Source organism: Elgaria multicarinata, chromosome 1 (assembly GCF_023053635.1).
Source record: "Elgaria multicarinata webbii isolate HBS135686 ecotype San Diego chromosome 1, rElgMul1.1.pri, whole genome shotgun sequence".
In the NCBI taxonomy this organism is placed as follows: Eukaryota; Metazoa; Chordata; class Lepidosauria; order Squamata; family Anguidae; genus Elgaria; species Elgaria multicarinata.
Window position 1 is genome coordinate 18,350,030 of NC_086171.1, and position 18,125 is coordinate 18,368,154.

The window sequence follows — 18,125 nt, forward strand, 5'->3', positions numbered from 1 at the left end:
CTTTTCATTTTTTCTACAAAACATCTGTTCTTAAAAATTGAAGTTGGCAATTTGGGGGGGGGTCAAGTAGCTCACCTTGCCTAGGGCACAAAATAGTCTGGCACCGGCCCAAGCAGCAGCTCCAGAGAGCCCTGTCAAGTCTGTTCTCCTGCTATAGGCAAATGCCACAGTGGGAGAGGAGCAGACAAGGCTCTCTGGAGCACCCACTCACCCAGCAGCATGTGCCTAATGGCACCCACAGAAGGAAGCCTTCTGGAGGTGGGGAAGAAGTGTGCAATTCACCATTCCTCCTGTTCTGCTGCCTCGGGGAGGCAGGGACAGGGGTGTTCACCACTTCATGGGAGGGTCAGACTGTACTTAAATATGGTTTCATTTCCTGTTTTTGCTCGGTAAAAGACAAACACTTTATTTAGAAAGCTATTTTTCCATTTTGTCACAAGAACTCCATAAAACCAGATCGTGGGCTGAAGAAAATATCGGTGAACCTTACATATACTACATACCAGAATTCAAACAGACTTTTTGTTTTTGTTTCTGGGGAGTTCTAAATTAGCTTGCAGCTGCAGCTAACAGAAATATCTTCCAATCCACAAACTTAAAAAAAAACTTTAAAAACAAAACAAGTTGCCTAACAAAGACTTAAGCTCAGTCAGATGACACATTTCTCAATGGTAGTGTAAAAACTCCACCACAGAGTTCTAAAACCACCATAGAGAAATATGTCGTCTGAACTGAGCCAATGTCAACTTTAATTTTTGTACTGCATCTCATTGAGCTATCAGTAGGTCCTACAGGAGAACACAGAACAGAAAGCAAAACAGAAACCTAAAAGGCACAAGTGAAATACTTGGGCTCAAACAGCCCCCTGCATAGTTTTGTGATGGAAGCTGTTGTTATTTTGCTTGCAGACTTCTAAAAATTTTACAAAAACAGACAAAATTTACTTCGGTGTCTTGAAGTAGTATAACTATGCACACACACAAAAATGAATTTATGATACAGAGTAAGTTTTCCCTTCTTCCATATTTGGAGATAGAATGGACTCCAATTAGCTTAGGCATTCTGTAATTTCACTTTTCCATTCATTTCAACTGTGCCCCTTGTAGTTTAGCAAGTTAAATGGATTTTTTAAAAAATGGGGGTGGGTATGAAAATGATTTTTTAGGAATATGTTCTCAGAAAAAAATCATACATTTACCACTTTGAACATCTTTTAGTGATTCTGATTTGATTTCATAAAAAAAACCTTCAATGCTTCATGCCGATTACTAGCAATGCTATTTCTAGGTTTAAACTACATTAAATTTTACATTTATTTTAAAAGGGACAGAAAGGGCAGAATCCAGCAAAATGTAGTCATGATTAGGTCCCATTCAAAGCTATGGAACAGGACTTAAATTATGATTAACACTACAATCCTATATGCATTTACCTGGGAGTAAGTCTCACTGAACTCAATAGGACTTACTTCTAAGAAAACATGTATAGGATTGCACTGCAAATTGAGTTCCATTGATTCAGCTGGGAATTAGTGATGACTCACTTTGCTGGGTTGTATCAAGTGACTTTACTCTCCTGAAAAAACACAAACTGAAAATGTCCTACCTGGTCTGTCTTCTCTGGCTCATTTTTATCTTTCTGTAGAAGGTCACCATTTTCTTTTGTCAGTTTCTGGACAAGTTCAAGGCGTCCAATATCCTCTCGTTCTTGAAGCTTGCACATAACTCCTGCCTTGAGAGATGGAGGGAAAGCGAAGAGATACTTAAATCCACAGTCCCAGGACATGACACTCATATACTTTTAACTTCAACAAAAAGACATCTTCTCCGTCATTCTTAATTCTGCAGTTTTGTACTGAATAGAATGATAGTTGTTTCTTGGGGGGAAAAGGTACCAAAAGGTCTCACAGTCCTTTTATACTATGCTATCTGCTTAAGCCGAATGAAGACAACATGAACTAAATCAGCTGCTATTATGGTTGCAGCTGATATGCCAGCAGTGTATTTGTTCCCGTCAACCTATTTCCTGTTACATAAGAGAAACGTAGCAAGAGGTTAGAAATCCATGGGAAAGTTAGCCAAGAACAGCCCTGGAAAAGGATGGAGAGCAAGAGAGTCATCCCTAAAAATAACAGCACAAGCTTCTATTTCTCACACTCCACCCTTCTTTGTAAGTATGAAATACAGGCTTTGAAGTGTGTTAAATAGAAATGATAGCAAGCAAATACATACCCAATCATTCTAATGTTGCTTCACACATAATGGAGCTGGAAAAGGTATAAAAGCAAATACAGTGGATTGTATCCAATGTTGGTCCTACTTAGAGTAGATCCATTGGAATGAATGGGACAAGTTAGAGTAACATTGGATAAAAGCCATTGTTTTATGCTCATAATTCTGCCATGTACTCAAGCAAGACAGCTCACAGCATTTTGAATTTTTTTTTAAAAAAAAATATATTTGATATGTGTGGGTGTGTGCGCGTACACATACACACCAGGAATGAATCAAGTGCACCACTCCAGAGTAGTGTCAGATAACCCAACTAAACCTTATGTTATAAGCCGTCCTCTCACATTTGGATCCATGTATTATGAAAAGGAGGAGGAGGGGATTGTGACGGCTGCCCCTCCCCCGCCATCTGCATATTGGGTCAAAGGTGAAAATAGGCCCCATGCACATTCATACATGTACGGTCTGTACCCATGATTGAAAACATTCTGCAGTCACAGTTCCAATCATACATACAATAATATGCACATAGGGCCTCCTTCTACCCAAAGCAGGAATATTGGGTGTTAGAGTCAGTAATGTGCTTGTTCTACATGCCGATTCAAATATGAGAAAGGGTTACAGAAAAAGAAGCTGTGAAACTAACTGGGTAGAAAAATTGCATTCAAAGCAGCACAACATGAAAGACAAATTACTTGCTACTGCAGTTTTTGCAATAGTCATGCCCCAGCCCCACAATGTTGACTATGCAGTTTTAGCTGTAAAGCAAGTCTGGGAAAAGATGTCCCTAGAGGAAAGCCATAACACTGATAAATAAATAAACTAGAAGTGACATGAAGGTGAAATACTGGATCCCCAGGGAAATAGAGGGCAAATCACTTTCATAATATTCAACACAAAATATTACTAAGCAAGATTTATCCTCAGGGATATTCTAGCTTTACTCCACAGAAACTCCTGCTGGATATAGAAAAAGTGCAAGAAATGTCATCTCTGCTTCCTTTAAACCTGAGTTTTGCATTCCATCAAAAAATCCATAGATGAACGTTTACCAAGTAATAACAAGTGTGCATAAAACCACTTAGTAAGCCATTCATTTGTATTGGCCTGCCAAGTGAAAGCGGATCATCTGACATTTTGGCACCTGATCAGAAATCTAACAGGAGGGTAGTAAGATTCTGCTCCATACTTGGCAAAACAATAAAGCTGGCTGTCTTACTGAGAGATTATATGCACGCTTGGAGAGTTACCTCTTGTTAAATGGTCATCTTTATTTACAAATACTTTTGGTCTGCAGAAAAAAACCTACCGCCATCTATTAGTGTGGTGTTTATGTTTTTAAATTTGGCATATTGTATTTTTAGTTTTTAATCTTTGTAAACCACCCAGAGAGCTTCAGCTATGGGGCAGTATAGAAATGGGCTGGAAACTATAGTATTTACTTTTGCTCTGGTCCTGTCCCTTTTGTCCCATTTCAACACCCTAAACAATTTCCATGAAGTAAAAAGTGGGAAGTTAGCTAATATACACTTAACAATACTTGTGAAATGTTCAAAGTAGCTTCCAGACAAATTGAATGACTGGATTCACTGAAATTAAATTACTGTTGTTTTCTATAATCCACCCATATAATCTTATTAGCATGCTGCCTATTAGAGCAGATGAATACTTAATGCATTCTTTTGTTTTTAAATCATGAACAAAGAAAGCTTGAAATGAGCATTCAAATAAACTAATTATAATAGCAAGCAGAACCAGCCTGATGGGAGAATGGCCATCCAATCTCTGCTTAAGTATCTCAAGCAGAAAGAACACAGCATGTCTCAAGGCAGTAACTGGGTTCACAACCCAACAACTACCTATGGGTTCTCTTCATGGCTTGTTTGTGGTTAACAAACAAAGGTTTGTTAGTGCAGCTGTTTGTTTCAACAAGTTCCCATTGTTCAACAACAACCCACGCTCACAAGAAGAGCCATGCTGGATCAGACGAAGGGTCCATCTAGTCCCAGCACTCTGTTCACACAGTGGCCAACCAGTTGTCGACCAGGGACCCACAAGCAAGACACGGTGCAACAGCACTCTCCCACCCATGTTCCCCAGCACTCTCTCCTCTCTACATGCTGTAAAGCACCCCACATCTCAAAAATATCTCTTTGCATGGCAATTAAGCTTAGAAAACATTTTTTCCATTGGTTTGAGATGGCCTAGGGCAGGATGCAAATTCATTTAATATTTTAGTTGAGATTGTTTGGATGAGAAATTAATTGGCTGCCTTTGCCGCCTGTGAGATTTAAACAAAACCTAGTAATGATTTCTACATTTGCATGTATAACATGAACCATGTTATGAAAATTTTATGCAGGTTTGGGTCTTATGGGCCTGGACCAAGAATCTCATAGGTGACTAACAACACTCCTGCCTACTACTACTTTTAATCTTAACGAAGAGGTAGAACCTCATCACGGAACTCCTATGTTTGTGCTAGTTTGACACTATAAAATGTTATTGAAATAGATTTCCAACATTGAATTTGATTTTAGGAAATTAAATTTTAAACATCCAACAGAGGCAACAATCCATGTCCTCAACAACTATGTTGCTCAGTCCTTTAAACAAAGCCATTTCTTAATTAATGAGGGAGCCAGACCGCAAACAGAGGAGATGCAAATGCAATAAAGCTATGTAGGAGTAATAAAGAGGCCAATTCTGGCAGGCAAGTAGACATGAAGCAGATGAACACAGACCGGTGTTCATTTGAACATTTATATGAGCTTATGTGATCAGTGACAAATTCCAGAAGGGTAGGTATAACACCACTGTGCAAATATATGGTTGCCATATAGCTACCACTTTATATCAAAGTTCCACTTCCACTATCCACATCTATATGCTTCCAGCTACTACCCAGCAGCCAGCACACTCCACAAAATCCATTGACAAGGTTTGGATTACCCAATGTAGCTCTATATGGGTTATTTAATCCATGGCGAGCAGCGGCACCCGTGGATGCCAAGTTGCACATGCAATTTCCATTTGGGGTTTGTTGTGTTGTGCAAACCTGTTGAGTGTGGGTTTTGTGAGGGTTAAACAAAACAGACCACAGGTTATAAGAGAGTTGTTTAACTCTCGCATACCTTATGCTCGGCAGATTCGCATGACACAACCTGCTGCATATTCAAAATCATGTCCACAAGCACCTCACACATGCCACAGCCCCCAGTGGCTGCCAGGTTGTGCAAACAGCCCTGACATCTTCAGTCAGTTCCAACAATTGCATTTGTTCCAGTTCCTCACTACATTACTATATGCTACATTAAGCACATAGTGCCAAAGAGGATCCCTTCCACCCAAGGGATCCCTTCCACCCAATCACTACCATCACACTAAATTCTTCCTCTCACATGGGGGCTAAAAAAAGAGGAAAAAACTTGATTGGTGCCAATGAGAGGATGATCTCTCTCTCTCTCTCTCTCTCTCTCTCTCTCTCTCTCTCTCTCTCTCTTCCCCCCTCCATGCATGTGGGAACAGAGGAACAGGCAGAGCGAGGGGGGAGTTTGAACCTCCCATACGTGTGCACAGTGATCCTGATCCAGATCAGGGGGACGGGACATGCTTACTTGGAAGTTAAAAAGCAAGTGTAGTTAACTCTTAGACAGGTCTATAATTTATTGACAACTCACCAGCAAATGCAGGCTATGTAACTGATAAACAAACCATCTCTATCTGTCTCAGGCAATACTATTACAGGCAATACTATCAAGCATGCTATCAGGAGCTTATTCACTTGCTTTACCTTCCAATGTGATATATGCTATCATCTGCCAACAATCACCTTCTGCTATCTACATGGAACAAACAGGCCAGTATAGGCAAGAGAAAAAAATAGATACAAGGCTGATGAGACAAATGGCATCACCCGTAAGCCACTGGATGAACATTTCAATCTCCCACAATACTCTGCTGTCAACTTGGAAAGACACCACACTTCCAACAAATATTTCAAAGATAGGTTCTAGCTGAACCATCTGATCTCTAGACTTCTTTCCCACTATGTATGTTTAAGTAGCACAGTATTCTCACAATGACTACTGTTGTGAATAGGTAAACTGTTCTTATTTTGTATACATTTCACCCCTACATAGAAATATCTCTGATCCACTGCTACACCTTGTATTTCATTAACATTTGGCCCCACATTTTATATTTTGCCTAATATATAGCACAGGTGTTATATATTACATGGGAGGGGGGAGTGCACATCCATTATAACTGAGGATAGCACTTAATACATCTAACAAAGTGGACTCTAGCCCAAGAAAGCTTATGCCAGAATAAGAGCAACATCAGACGGAGGAAAATTGTGGTTCTCTACCATCACTTCTCTGCCCCTGCTCCTGTCCCACACTACCCCTTTCTAACCGGGGAAAGAGGAAGTAAACAGAGACCATGTGGCCCATTCAGGGGCTGTTTTGATCGCTCTGCTTTTCCTGCACACAGCAGGAAAGGGTGGCACATTCCATTTTTTAAAAAAGTCAGATTAAAATGAGACCATTTTGGATTGGAAAACAGGCAAGAAGAAGCAGGAGGCACGTAGGAGGTGGACACTGTCGTCTAAAGGATGCATGAACATCTGCAAGTGGGCAATAGCAAGCATACAATAAAATGCTTGTCTAATGATGCAATAAATCTAATCCCTCTCAATAGAATGAAGACCAATTTAATAAAGAAATTTGGTTACATAGAATGTTTGGTGACCAGCTATCACCAAAATGTGACTGCCTATCAATGAAGAAGACAAACCTCTGAGAAAGGCAGTTATGCTAGGGTGACCAACTGTCAGGATTTCCCCGGATTTGTCCTGGTTTTTGTTCTTTCCATGGTGTCAGGGGGGATTTTCTATAATTTTCAATAATGTCCTGGAATGACACACCTTCCCCTTTAAGGCTGCCATTAGCATGGCAGGAGGGAATGACATGCTTTCTTGAGGCACATCATTCCCCCACCCTGAGCTCCAATTGAGGTCTTAAAGGGGAAAGTGGGTCATTCGTGGACATTATAGAAAAGGCCCCAATTGGAGTGGATGGTGGTGATGCAGAATGAAATCCTTTCCCCTCCTCCACTCCAATCGGGTTCTTTAAAGTGGTGGGGGAATAACGTACTTTCTGCAGGACTCAGAAAGCTGCTTCCCCACACACACACTAGGTGTCCTCTTTTTTGGTTTCCCAAATATGGTCACCCTAGTTATGCCCACATTCAGTACAGAGCAGGAAGATAAACTGAGTGTACTATCCTCAAACCACCAATTAATTTCAGAAATCAAAATCTGAGTGCAGTATGCAGAGCTCACTAAAAACACCGCTAACCACACAAGCCATATGTTAGAAATATAAAAAAGGATACACTTATTATTCCCAGGTGGAGGTTAGGTATTTAAATTGCAGAAAACTGCAAAGGTCAAAATCAAGTAGCTTTCCATATCATGCTTGGTTGCATTGGGTTACACCTTTCTTTTCAGAACTAAGGCAGGATCTACACGACTGCGTTAAAACGTTTTTGAAGTGCACTGACATCTGTTGGGGCCCATGACACATTCAATATACCATTTTCAGACCACTTTCATAGTGGTATATCCTGCTTGGAGTAGATCTGGCCCAGGTCTTAGCAAGTGGCATGTTTCAAAAGAAGGTCCAAGAATCTCAACATTAATTTTTTTGTACCTGGGCATCACAGACATCCTTCTGATCTTCTTGCTTTGCTGTTTCTTCATTGCTATTTTCATCATTTTGATTCATTGCTAAGGCTAGAAGAAATGAGAAACATGTATAAGATGGACTTCAGAACACAATCATAGCAAAAACGTAAGTAGTTCAATCCTAGGATAAAGTTGCTTGGAATAGGGCAGTACTAATACTGTGTGTTCTTTCCTGGAAAACTGGACATAGAACTAGATAAACCATCAAACATGGTACAACTGCATCACATCTGTGTCTTGTTAGCTCTTCAAGTACAGGATTAATATTATCAAATTTTGGACATGCATTGAAGTCAGGCAAATCAAATCTATTTTCTGAAATATGAAATAGGCACCAATTCTAACAGTTCTGGCTCATTTTATTTTTACCTATGTGCATGCAAGCTTGTATGTCTGCCTGCAAGCATGTATGTACTGCACGCAGAAGTATGGTATGAAACTGCTTTCTCAAGTCAATTTAGCTTCCTTAAAATCATATGTCACTTTATGAGGTGGTAGATTATTTTTCCTAGGAAACCTTCCCCTGTACTCAATCAGTTTACACTTTATGTGGCCCTCCAGATGCTGTTGGCCTGCAATTCTCATAATTCCTCTTCTTTGGTTGGTTAGGGCTGATGGGAGATGCAGTCCAACAACATTTGGAACACCAGATATTCCCCACCCCTGGCTTACTATTTCACTGTAGTAACTTTCTTATTACAACTACAACTGCCATTAACACTGGTGTGAATCCTCCATATTGAACAAGGAACACCAAATAAGGGGTAGATGCTTCTTGGAACAGGTGTAGAGACATTTGTGTATCTAAGAGGGCCCACATGGAAAGCTGTACTAGATGTTTCAGCTACAGCAAGGAGAACCACCACAAGAATGGGAAATACTATTCTGCTCCAGCCTGATCCAACAGAAGGCAGTGTTGAGGTTGAGCAGGAGAGCCGGGCCTCATTCAGCTCATTCTGGAGCTGGGTAGAGTCAGGATAGATACAGAACACATAAAAGCAATAAGCTAGGATATTGCTGAAGCAATTCTTTTAGACAACTGTAAGTTTAATTGTTCAGATTATTATTTCCAGCTCCAACCTTCCAAGGCAACTGTAGGTACTTAAGTATCAGTGCCCTATTCTACTGGTGCTGGCTCTTGGCAGAGTTGGAAGGGTTCAGGTGTCCTTAGAGATATTATAGTAACAGAGAGATGCCCACAGCTGGGGCTCCCAAGGAGTCATTCTCAGGCACTGTCTTCAACCCCTCTGATAGTAGGGTGCCTAGACTCCAGGACCATGACAGAAATAGATGCAATGCAGGAGCCTCTCGACTGCATCTCCTGATAATATTTAGACAAAATTCACGGAGGAGAGCTCTATCAATGGCTACTAGTCCTGATGGCTACGTGCCACCTCCAGTATCAGAAGCAGCATGTCTCTGTATACCAGTTGCTGGAGAACACAAGCAAGAGTGTGCTGTTGCAATCATGTCCTACTTATGGGTTTCACACAGGAAGCTGGTTGGCCACTGTGTGAACAGAGTGCTGGACTAGACGGCCCCTTAGTCTGATCCAGCATGGCCCTTTTTCTGTTTTAACACAGCCAAGGAAGGAGCTCTTATTTTGATCAAAACAGTGCCACTAGGGTGAGGAGAGAACAAGAGCTTAAAAAAATAATAGAAAAGCAAATCTAAAAAAACAGATTGTCTAGAAAGCAATTTTCAAGCTCTACAAAATTCCAAGAAACCGCACTGAAATAGTGTTGCACCACTGTGCTGATGATGCTTAATAAAGTTAAATCATCACTCAATCAAAGGCTTAACAGAGTAAAAAGGGGGGGAATACAATTCGCTGCTGCAATGAACTTAATTTTTCAGTTTAACAGTGGAGAATGGAAGGGAGCAAAAACAGAGACAAGAGTAACTTGACATAATATTTTTCATGAATATATACAGTTACGATTTAGGTTTAGATTCTCTAGAGAATGGGTGTTGAACCAAGGCTTCATGGAAAAGATGCAGTTTTAAATGGAGAGAGGTCACGTAGGTCAATCTTCTCCAATTTAGTACCGTCCAGATGTTTTGAACTTCAATTCCCATCAGCCCCAGGCAGCATGACCAATGGTCAGGAAAGCTGGGAATTCTAGTCCAAAACACCTGGAGTTGGCTGATGCGGATGTTTCAGAAGAAAGTACAAATTGTAAGAGGCAGCAAAAGTGATGCAATTAAAGGGATAAAGAAAATCCTACAGCAAACAACTAAAGGGTGATAAGAGTTGAAGAGTCATGTACAAAGATTATGGTGGCTACCTACCTATTTTACTTTTAAAAACTTGCAATCTTTTTAAACAGTCGCAGTTTTGGTCCAAATCTATTTATCATCTTATGCCATAGTTAAGAATTCATGAACTTCCCTATGAACTCATGCGTATTAAACAAACGTACAGATGTCTGTGCAAATCAGATGGTACAGAAATGTACTGTGCAAGTATATTGCATAATTTCTCTCACAAAGTATTAACCTTAAGCAATATTTCCCCACTTTCTAGTACTTAACTTTATACTTTTTTTTTTTTTTTTAAAGAGGACTAGCACTCCATACTTGTTATTGGAAAAACCACCATAGGCCACATTCGGACAATAAGCCTAGCTTGCCATGAACAAACTACATACTGGTGAGGCAGGCTGTTCACTCCCACTTGGCTTCTCCAGCTAGGGCAAGTCGGTAAAAACATACCAGAAATGGCTTGCATAGCATGTTGTTTACAAGCTAAACCAGGGTTTGTTCTTGTCTTATAAATCCTGGTTTATTTTATTTATTTATTTACAACATTTATATACCGCTCCCCATTCCAAATTTCAGAGCAGTGTACAAGATAAAATAAAAACAGAATGAAACACTTTAAAATAGATTTTAAAAGAAGCAAAATGAAAAGTGAACCGTGGTTGGTTTATGTTAAAAAGTAAGAAAATCTCAATTATCTGAAAGTTCTCTCAAAATTCAGCATGCCTTACAAACTCTGGATTAAAGTCAGGACCTACAATAAAAAATTCCCATAATGCCAACAAACAATGCTTGTCTATTCATCCCTGAACTGAGAGTAAAGGAAACCACTCCTATTACTTAAACACAAAAGCTGTGTTTATTAGAGCCACACATCCGTTCAATATAGCACAAACAGTGTGAATAGGGTACAAATACTGCAGTCAGATTTATTACTACCACACCCCATTTCTAGCTATAGTATTTCTCCTGTTTTACCCATGGAAAAGTTCACCATGAATAAAAAGATTTGAGGATGTTAAATGAGCATTAGCTTGCTGAAGTGCAATTTCAAATAAGTCCATCTACAAATGAGCCTAAGGAGTTCAGGATGTTGATTTTTTTAATGGTCACTTAAAGATCAGAAGGCTATGCCTTTATTTAATTTCCTTACTCCCCTGTGGGCAACAGGAAGGATTTTCCTTCAAGATTTTCTATAAAACCAATAATAAAGTAAAGGCCTGCTCCAGGAGAGAGACTGTGTATATTTATACACAAAGGGGATTACTGTTCTTGCTAAGTAAGGCTTATTTAATTTCTTCAGAGCTCTTTCGGAGAAATAACCTACCCTGACCTTAATGGGAGATTCAGTTAAGATGGATAATAATCATGTATCATTTGCTGCAGCTGAAATTAAGATTGGTTCAGCACTTCCATTATTAATACCTATTTTTCAGTAGTTTACCACTCAGAGAGAATTCTGTTCTACACTGTAATATGGCAAATAGAACCTGCCACATAGAGAATGGTTTCAGGTAGAGTAGACACTTATAAATCACAAGAAAAGAGGACAGTGATTTGCACAAATTGGTGTATTCTAATTTATACATAGATGCAAATCTAGACATTATTATAATTTAAGCAGAAATACAGTATATCTCACCATTGTGTAGAATACTGTTAACAGGGGTCTATCCATACATCTTCTAAGCCCTGCGGTGGCTAACACTGTGTTAGTTATACGATGCAGCTGCGGATTCGCAGACACCATGGGGCTTTTCCTTGAATCTACGATTGGGAAAGTCATGGTCTTGCCCTGACTTTTCCCAAAGAAGCGAGGTCACCATGGCCCTTCCACTGTGTGATCTCGCTCTGCCGTCGAGCAGGGGGCATTCCAGGGTAGATGGCAACCACTGATTGGCCACCGGAAGCCAGGCTGGTCGCAGACCCAACATGCCCAATGCCACAGCAATCAGGATTACCTACCATCACCCTGCAGCAGCGAAACTGCTGGGATTAAGGCAAAGTGGCAGCAACACGGAGCCGTGAAGGCAGGGCACAAGTGACTAGTGTGCATGCCTGTTCAGTCTTCTCTCCAGATGCTAACTGTTTAAGGGCAATAATTCTTATGGTTATTCTCTTTAAACCAGAATAAGACAGGACAGCCCTTCAAACAAAGAACACTTTCAAACAGAAGATCATCTTTTGGGAGCCCTTCAAATAGAGGACTGTAAAAGACGACATGTGACAAACCTATTTTCAAGTGGTTTTGAAGAAAGAATTTAAGGCCAAGAGCCTATTATCGAATGTGTTTGTAACATACACATCCCCAAAACTAAATCAATTCCAACAAAGCTGTTTCCAGGATGTGGATTGTGTGCTTTTTGTTTTTAAATGGGCTGGAGTTATGGATATTGTGGCTACCCAAACAATAAATTGGGGTGGGAGAAATAAAATAATGGTCACTAGAGATGGCATGTTGTACATGAATATATAACAGTATGTGGAGTTATGATACATGAAGAATTGCTGTTCCAAAAGGAACACATGCCTAATTTAAAATGCAATTAATACTGAATCCACTGTTTATTTACTGAGATCATTTGATATTCATTTTCACCCAAAATTGCATTTAAATATATACATATACACTAGAAAATGTTTATCAAGAAAACACATTGAAATTTCTTTGATTTGGTAACATGGAGTAATAGCTTGAGTTACGAGATCTCACCAATATATTTTATATTTCAAAGCTACCAGCTAATGCATTATCACAGCTTCTAAATAATAATGGATTGTCTGTATACTTATTAAACCATTTCTGTCCCTCATACGTGCTTCAAGATGGTTATTATTATTATTATTATTATTATTATTTATTTATTTATTTATATAGCACCATCAATGTACATGGTGCTGTACAGAGTAAAACAGTAAATAGCAAGACCCTGCCGCATAGGCTTACATTCTAATAAAATCATAATAAAACAATAAGGAGGGGAAGAGAATGCAAACAGGCACAGGGTAGGGTAAACAGGCACTGGGTAGGGTAAAACTAACAGTATAAAGTCAGAACAAAATCAAGATTTAAAAGCTTTAGGAAAAAGAAAAGTTTTTAGCTGAGCTTTAAAAGCTGCGGTTGAACTTGTAGTTCTCAAATGTTCTGGAAGAGCGTTCCAGGCATAAGGGGCAGCAGAAGAAAATAGACGAAGCCGAGCAAGGGAAGTAGAGACCCTTGGGCAGGCGAGAAACATGGCATCAGAGGAGCGAAGAGCACGAGCGGGGCAATAGTGTGAGATGAGAGAGGAGAGATAGGAAGGAGCTAGACAGTGAAAAGCTTTGTAGGTCAACAGGAGAAGTTTATATTGGATTCTGAAGTGAATTGGAAGCCAATGAAGAGATTTCAGAAGTGGAGTAACATGGTCAGAGCGGCGAGCCAAGAAGATGATCTTTGCGGCAGAGTGGTGAACAGAAACCAACAGACTGATGTGAGAAGAAGGAAGGCCAGTGAGAAGAAGGTTGCAGTAGTCCAACCGAGAAATAACCAATGCATGAACAAGAGTCTTGGCAGAAGAGACAGACAAAAATGATCGAATTCTGGCAATATTATACAGGAAAAAATGACAGGATTTAGCTACTGCATCAATATGAGGAATAAAGGAGAGCGAGGAATCAAATATAAAGCCAAGACTACGAGCTTCCTTGACTGGAGTAGGTGTAACATCACTGACAGTAAGAGAGAATGAGAGATGAGGAGAAGGTTTAGGAGGAAAAACAAGCAATTCAGTCTTTGCCATATTAAGTTTCAAATGACGATGAAGCAACCAAGCTGAGATATCTGAAAGACATGCCGAGATACGATCGTGAACATCTGGAGAAAGATCCGGAGATGAAAGATATAATTGTGTATCATCGGCATACAGATGATATTGGAGGCCATGAGATTGAATAAGATTACCCAAGGGCAACATGTATAAAGAAAACAACAGCGGACCAAGCACCAAACCTTGCGGAACCCCTACTGAAAGGGGAAAAGAAGAAGACGAGCTGCCATTAGCCAACACGCTGAAAGAGCGACCCGCTAGATAGGAGGCAAAGCCACAAAATCCAAGGTCATGAAGGGAATCTAAAAGAAGATCATGATCAACCGTGTCAAAGGCTGCAGTTAGATCAAGGAGAATAAGAACGGAATAAGAATGGTTCCCAGATATGATCCGGAGTACTGGACATGAATATTACATATTCATTTTGTGTTATATGTAGCTGAGAACAAACTTGATAGTTCTTCAAAAAATATTTTTTAAGCTGGTTTATCCCTAAGTACAATTTATAAAGAACCATAAAATGCATGGCCTTTGAATTTTCTATTGCATTGTGCAGATTTTTTTTTAAATTTTATTTTACTACTTCTGGTTGGAGAGATAAACTTCTCAACACAAACTAATGAATTATGGTCAACACATTGTGCAGCCAAATAGACTGCAACAATAAAGCCAAGGAAGGTGTCAACTTCCTCCCTCTAGCTTTATAAGGGTGTTAACGATTAACATTAACATTGACCATTTTGTGCTGAATGATTAAGCAGATATACAAAACACAAGGCAATTCCCTTGTTGGCAATGCTAACAGTTGAAAGCTTCCGCCAACTCAATATTGACCCACACAAATACCAGCAATATTCCCCTAACTGGAGGAAGGGATCTGAAAGGATTCAAGACTAATAGAGCATAATGGTTTTGAGGAAATATAATGGACCGTGGGGAGTTCTTTCTTTGCCATAGGACATGTCTCCACAGCCCAGACCTCAACACAAAGATAACTCTAGAATAAACCATGGGTTTCAGGGTGGTTTGTAAACCATCGCAGCCACTCACCCTTGCTGGGTTCAGACATCATGACAGCCTGCGCCCAGTGAGAGTAGTTATGCTAATTAGGCAGCTCACAACTGCCCACACTGGGAGAGAAAATAAGCCACCCTGGTTTATTTTCCCTCCATGATCGTGCAAATCCAGTCGACACCTTTGTGTTGAGGACTGGGGTGTGTAGACTGCTGACAGAGAAGAAAAGAAGCCATGCCAAGCCATGCACCTGAACATCTTAGTGAGGAAAAACCCAGTCCACCATAGCTTATTCTCTAGAGTAGCTTAGTGTGACTTGCAAACAGGCCAAGTGTCAATTTCATAGTACAAAACAGAAAGTATGTATGGTGGAGATACATTATCTATTTTATAATAAAAATTCAGAAACCAGCCTTCCTCATCCTAGTGCCAGATGTTTTGGACTTCAACTCCCATCAACCCCACCCACCATGGCCAAAGGTCAGGAATTCTGGGAGTTGTAATCCAAAGCATCTGGAGAGCACCAAATTGAATTAATCCAAAGCATCTGGAGAGCACCAAATTGAATTAATCCAAAGCATCTGAAGAAATCATTGATCTTGCATTTGCTAAATGCATAGATGGCCAAAATTGTTAAGATGACATCTAAAATTATGCTGAATAGGTACCATTTGAATGCATAACTAAAAAGCCAAATGCAAACTTCTAGAGCACTATTCCAATAAGAAGTGAGACACATAAGAACCTTCTATAATTGAATGTTTGTTCCTTTTGCTTCAACAGTTTTTACTGGAAAAGAGATAAGAGGTTTTCAATTTTAAAGGCAGTTTGCCTTTGATGATGAGATCTGCTGAAGCAATCACAAATACACATACACAAAACAAAATGTGTTTTGTACCTACAGTTCCTCCTGCTCTTCCATTCAAGCATATCATTTTTTAGTATATGGTTGTCATTTCCAACTTTATCTCATCTATCTGTTGGGTTCAATATGGCAATAACTGCTTATACCAAGTTTAAAAATATCACTGCTGGTAGCTTTTTCCACCAATGTTCTCTAGTCTCCGCAATGATTATGGTGTGCAATTTAAATCAATTTAAATATAAATTACTCCAGAGTAATGCTATACTTTTAAATTGACAAAAATATGAAATAAAATGCAATTTCTTATCTCTGGAGTGCAAATGGTCATTAACTTTCTTTTGACCTGAGGTGTAAAGGTAATATTGAATTTGCAGAGAAGGCTACTCATTATGCTAGTTTAGTTTCCAGAGACAAAGTCAGTCCCAAAGGATCCCTTCCTCAGATATCAAATACGAAACAGAACCCTATCAAGCCAGCTCCATATCTCTGCAAAATATAAAGGAGCATCCCTATCATTTTGTAGTGTTTAGGAATAAACAGCAAATGATAGCTATAGCAGGATAGAAAGGAGGAGTCCCATCTTTTTTTAAAAAAAAAAAAAGCTCTGCAATTAAAATTAAAAATTTAGAACATGGCCTGTCTGACACTGTATTACAAGCAGAGTTAATTAGTGTTCATTTTCTCTATTCTGGCTTTAGAACATGGCCTGTGTGACACTGTGTTACAAGCAGAGTTAATTAGTGTTCATTTTCTCTATTCTGGCTAACTGACCACAAGAGAGGTAGGCCACAAAATTAAGCACCAGAAATTAGACATGACTGTATTTAAAGAACTAATATTATAATGCTTTGTATACTGGATTATGATCTAGAATGCATTCTAATTACTATGGATTACTTTTTTACATTCATTGTCTGAAGTGAGTTTACAACTCAGTGTCACCAATTAGCTTAATTTCTTCCACTTTCTATTTATTTATTTATTTATTTATTTATTACATTTCTATATGTAATAAACTGGCGTGATGTGGTCTCGTCGGCCAGTCCCTGTTAGTAACCGTGCTGCCCTGTTTTGTACCAGTTGTAGTTTCTGGACCGTTTTCAAAGGCAGCCCCACGTATAATGCATTGCAATAATCCAAACGAGAGGTTATCAGAGCATGGATAACTGTAGCTAGGCTATCTCTGTCCAGATAAGGGCGCAGTTGGTATATCAGCCTAAGCTGATAAAAGGTGCTCTTTGCCACTGAGTTCACCTGTGCCTCCAGTGACAGTTCTGGATCCAAGAGCACCCCCAAACTACGGACCCGATCCTTTAGGGAGAGTGCAACCCCATCCAGGACAGGGCAAACATCACCTTGCTGGACAGATGAATCACCTGCTAACAGTACCTCCGTCTTGTCTGGATTGAGTCTCAGTTTATTAGCCCTCATCCAGTCCATTACCGTGCCCAGGCACAGTAGAACATGGAAGAAGCCATTAACAACATCTGCCTGCCATTTTTGTAATATATACTTTTCTTGTAATTGTATCCCATGTGATAAAATCTGAAAGCCCTTAAAACACTTTCCCCTTCACACAGTTGCCTTGACTTATATTTTTGCTGTTGTGGCTTCTTTTTTGGCTGTTTTGTTACTTTTATGATGTGTTTTACTTTTTTACATTTAAGATTATAATCAGCCAGGTTGGATGTCTTTTGTTGCAAAAAGGTGGGGCAAAATAAAGAGATTTTAAATAATGATTTTTAATGTGTATATGTAAACTGCTTAGACTTTTCACTATATTATTATTTGCATTTTTATAGTGCCCAACAGCTGAAGCTCCTTGTATATAAATATTACTAATAAATAAATAAGAGGGAAGGCTCCTCCTCCCTCAACCATTTCAACCAGCAGCTATTCCAGCACACTAATCTCAGGAATATGAGGGAGAGAACAGGGCTCACCAGCCCAGCTAAAACTATTACTTTTTCCATCCCTCTTCCCTTCCCATTCCTTTTTCTTTGTGTGTCATGTCATTTTTAGATTGTAAGCCTGCAGGAAGAGACTGCATTGTTTATCTCTTCATTGGCTTCCAATTCACTTCAGAATCCAATATAAACATCTCCTGTTAACCTTCAAAGCTTTTCACGGTCTAGCTCCTTCCTATCTCTCCTCTCTCATCTCACACTATTGCCCCGCTCGTGCTCTTCGCTCCT

The 18,125-nt window shown here is 39.5% G+C and overlaps 1 protein-coding gene across 1 annotated transcript in view; it reads right to left on the reverse strand.

Moving 5' to 3' along the window:
• Positions 1-767: 767 nt before the first annotated feature.
• LOC134413416 (rap guanine nucleotide exchange factor 5-like) overlaps positions 768-18,125 on the reverse strand; it is a 64,458-nt gene continuing 47,100 nt past the window's right edge. Inside the window, exons 9-11 of the mRNA XM_063147593.1 lie at positions 7,949-8,031; positions 1,606-1,731; positions 768-788 (exon numbers count right to left, since the gene is read on the reverse strand). Of these exons, the coding sequence (XP_063003663.1) occupies positions 768-788; positions 1,606-1,731; positions 7,949-8,031 (230 nt within the window). The remainder of the gene's footprint in view (positions 789-1,605; positions 1,732-7,948; positions 8,032-18,125) is intronic.